Below are 3,660 nucleotides of genomic sequence, written 5' to 3'. Positions count from 1 at the left end.
AAACTTTTGCATGTGGCAGGACTCCGAGTTGTATTGGAAGTCCGACGTGTACAGGGTGAACAGGACAGGAGAAAGCACAGTCCCCTGCGGCGCTCCTGTGCTTCTGACCACAGTGTCAGACCTGCAGTCCCCCAGTTGCACATACTGAGGTCTGCCTGTCAGGTAGTCTGTGATCCATGCCACCAGGTGTAAGCCTACTGCCATATCAGTCAGTTTGTGCCTGAGGAGCTGAGGCTGGATGGTATTGAAGGTGCTGGAGTAGTCCAGAAATGTAGTTCTCACAGCACAGCTGCCTCTGTCCCGGTGAGAGAGGGATCAGTGTAGCATGTAGACGATGGCATCCTCCACTCCCACCTTCTCCTGGTACGCGAACTGCAGCGGGTCGAGGGCGTGGCAAACCTGTGGCCTCAGGTGGTGTAGCAGCAGCCGCTCCATGGTCTTTATCACGTCATGTCAGGGTGACCGGCCTGAAATCATTCAGCTCTGCAGGATGAGGGTCTCCCAGCTCCGACGTGCAGGCCTTCAGCAGTCGAGGGGATACTCCATCTGGACCTGCTGCTTTGCCAGCAGTCGAGGGGATACTCCATCTGGACCTGCTGCTTTGCTGGGGTGAAGCCTCCTCAGCTCTCCACACACCTGGGCTGCTGTGATTGCAGGTGGGGAGGGAGTCTCCTTAGTGCAGGTGTCTGCTCGTAGGGGGAGGGAGAGAGCAGAAGAGGGCGTGGGGGGCATGGTGATCAGAGGTGAGAGTGGGATGGGGTTGTCAAACCTGTTGAAGAAGTTGTTCAACCGGTTCACTCTGCTCACATCCCCCTCGATGGTGGCACCCTGCCTCGAGCTGCAGCTGGTGATGATCTTCAACCCGTCCCACACCTCCTTCATGCTGTTGTTCTGCAACTTCTGCTCCAACTTTCTCCTGTATTGCTCCTTCGCCTCCCTGAGCTGGACTCTGAGTTCCCGCTGCACGCGTCTAAGCTCCTGCTGATCACCGTCTTTAAAGGCCTTCTTCTTCTGATTCAGAAGGCTTTTAATGTGACTCGTAATCCAGGGCTTGTTGTTAGCATAGCAGGGCGCCGTTCTTACAGGAACAACAACGTCCATACAGAAGTTAATGTAGTCAGTGGTGCAGTCAACAACCTCCTCCATGTTCCCACTGCGCGACGCCTGCAGTACATCCCAGTCCGTAGTTCCAAAGCAGTCTCTCAGAGCATGCTCTGCCCCAGGAGACCACTTCCTGAATGAGTGTGTGGTTGTGGGTAGCCTCCTCACCTTCAGTTTGTAGTGAGGCTGAAGCAGAATAAGATTGTGGTCCGCTTTTCCCAGTGCAGGCAGCAGGGTGGCCCTGTATGCATCCTTTAGATTTGCATACAGTAGGTCAGTAGTCCTATTTCCCCTGGTGTTACAGTCCACATACTGGGGAAAAAAACAGGTAGTGTTGTGTCTAGAGTCACATGATTAAAGTCCCCAGAGATTGACATAAGTGCCTCAGGATGCTGTGTTTGTAATTTAGCAACAGCGGAGTGGGTGACGTTACACGCTACTTCTGCGTCGGCTCATGGCGGGATGTAAACAATGACAAGCTGACTGCTGGAAAGGCTGCCACTCACGGCGGTGCCGAAAGTCGAATGAGTTCAAATGAACATAAATAGTGGTTAAAAGTAAGGTTTAAGTAAAGTGCAGAGAGTGAGGTGCAAAATGTCCAGCTCAGGCTTTCAGAGCTTGTACAGCCTTGGGGACGAAGCTGTTTTTAAGTCTTTCTGTCTGTGCCCTCATGACCCTGAGCCTGCCAGAGAGGAGTGTGTAAAAAAGACTTTGTCCGGGGTGTGTGCAGTCAGACCTGATCTTTTCAGCTCTGTTTCTCAGCTGGGCAGAGTGGATTTGTTCCAAGGATGGAAGAGGGGCACCAATGACCCTCAATGCAGTTTTGATTATCAACTGCAAGTCCTTCCACTCCTCTGAGGTGCAGCTGGAGAACCACACTGTGCATCCATAGCTCAGGACACTTGCTATGGTGCAGTGGTAGAAGTTGGTGAGGAGTTTCTGTGGAAGCCCAGTTTTCCTTCTCCAGTGATCACCAGACTGGCATGTGTTGTGTCCTTGTGTCTCCTGAAGTCAGTGCAAACTCCTTTGTCTTGTTGGCGTTGAGAAGCAAGTCATTGTTCTGACACCAGGATGTGAGGGCCTGGATCTCCTCTCTGTAGGCTGTCTCATCATTGTTGGTTATGAACCCCACCACAGCTGTGTCATCTGCGAACTTGTATGTGTAGTTTGTGTTATGGATGGGAGTGCAGTCGTGTGTGAATAGTGAGTATAGGAGTGGACTGAGAACACAGCCTTGGGGGGGGCTGATGTTGAGGATGGTGCTAGAGGAGATGAGATCTCCAAGTCTCACGTGCTGTGGTCTGTTGGAGAGGAAGTCCTTAATCCAGCTGCAGAGGTGGTAGTCTCAGAGGTGCTGAGCGCTTCAGGATGGGGATAATGGTCGCGGCCTTCAAGCAGGTGGGAACTGTGGCCTCCTTCAGTGACCTATTAAATATGTTGGTGAAGACAGCCGCAAGTTGGTGTGCACATGCCTTTAGGGCACGTCCTGGGACCCTGTCCGGACCAGTTGCCTTCCTGCCATGGATGTTGAGCAGGGCCCCCACTGTTAAGAACGACAAACGTGCCGTGTGCAGTTTAAACAATTTATTAAAACTTTTAAAAACACCAGACTAAAAATGCCTAAAATAGCACACTAAAATGTAAAAGGGAGGTTTAAAGTCCATAATCAAAAGGTGTAAGAGTCCAAGGCTCAGGGGGCAGTCAAAGTAAAACAAGTTCAAAGGATGAGCTACTTAAGTTTAAAAGGGGCAAGGGGGGGTCCTGCATCCATTGGCTCCTTGCACTGGCCCTGCAGCTCCGCACTGGCTCCATCCCTCGAGCAGCTGCTGTGGGAGACAGAGAGTATCTGCACTAAATGGCTGACACCAAGAAAGTGGCAGGTCACACACGCATATAATGGTAATGCCTGGTTCGCTTTCCTTTACTTAACATTTCTTTGGCGTTGAACCAAGTCTTTTCCGGCTCCCTGGCTCGTCCTCCCACGGCCATCTGGTCTTTCGTCCTGGCCAGCTTTTCTCCGGTGTGGTAAAACTCCAACCTGCTGTCTTAACTGACGTCTGCTACTCCACTTGTGTCTGGCTCTCTGCCATGCCTCCATGCCATGTCTCTCCATGCTCACCTGTCCGCAATCAGTAAAATCAGTACTTGTCCTCCGCGCCAATCGTGCACTGTAGGGTGTGTCACACAATCAGTCCCCGGGTGTTCCCCATCAGTTCACTGTGATCCAGTCCATAACAAATATTAAAACCAGTAGCACCACTATAAAGACACAATCCAGTCAATAATATAAAACTGGTAAAACATGCAATCATAAAACCAAAATAAAATATAAATATACAGTAAAGATAAAACCACACAATATGTAAAAACACAGCAGGGGGGGACTGTTCTGATCCCCTGCCACATTCTGCGATTGTTACTGTCCTTGAAATGCTGTTCAACTGGCATTTTATATTAGTAATCCCCCTTCTCAGATCTGCCCTGGATCTCCTGTAGGCCTCCCTGTCACCTGACCACAGCGCCACGTTCCTGGCTTTCAGTAGGGTGTAGGCAGGGCTG

General features: G+C 51.0%; 1 protein-coding gene across 1 annotated transcript; it reads right to left on the bottom strand.

The window, feature by feature from the left end:
- Nucleotides 1-6: 6 nt before the first annotated feature.
- On the bottom strand, nucleotides 7-3,649 carry LOC126387436 (uncharacterized). The gene is made up of 2 exons (XM_050039956.1): nucleotides 594-3,649; nucleotides 7-552 (listed from the first exon to the last, which is right to left on the bottom strand). The coding sequence occupies exons 1-2, from the start codon at nucleotides 1,144-1,146 to the stop codon at nucleotides 449-451; spliced, it is 657 nt and encodes a 218-aa protein (XP_049895913.1). The 5' UTR covers nucleotides 1,147-3,649; the 3' UTR covers nucleotides 7-448.
- Between the last annotated feature and the right edge of the window lie 11 nt (nucleotides 3,650-3,660).

This window comes from Epinephelus moara, unplaced genomic scaffold, assembly GCF_006386435.1.
Source record: "Epinephelus moara isolate mb unplaced genomic scaffold, YSFRI_EMoa_1.0 scaffold429, whole genome shotgun sequence".
Classification (NCBI taxonomy): Eukaryota; Metazoa; Chordata; class Actinopteri; order Perciformes; family Serranidae; genus Epinephelus; species Epinephelus moara.
Note: the sequence above shows the minus strand (reverse complement) of the source record. Positions and strands in the feature narration are given on the sequence as shown.

Coding starts and splice junctions, on each gene's coding strand:
- LOC126387436 (XM_050039956.1), bottom strand. CDS start 1,146: ATGGAGGAGGTTGTTGACTGCACCACTGACTACATTAACTTCTGTATG. Junction 553..593: donor TCACCCCAGCAAAGCAGCAG/GTCCAGATGGAG, acceptor GCAAAGCAGCAG/GTCCAGATGGAGTATCCCCT.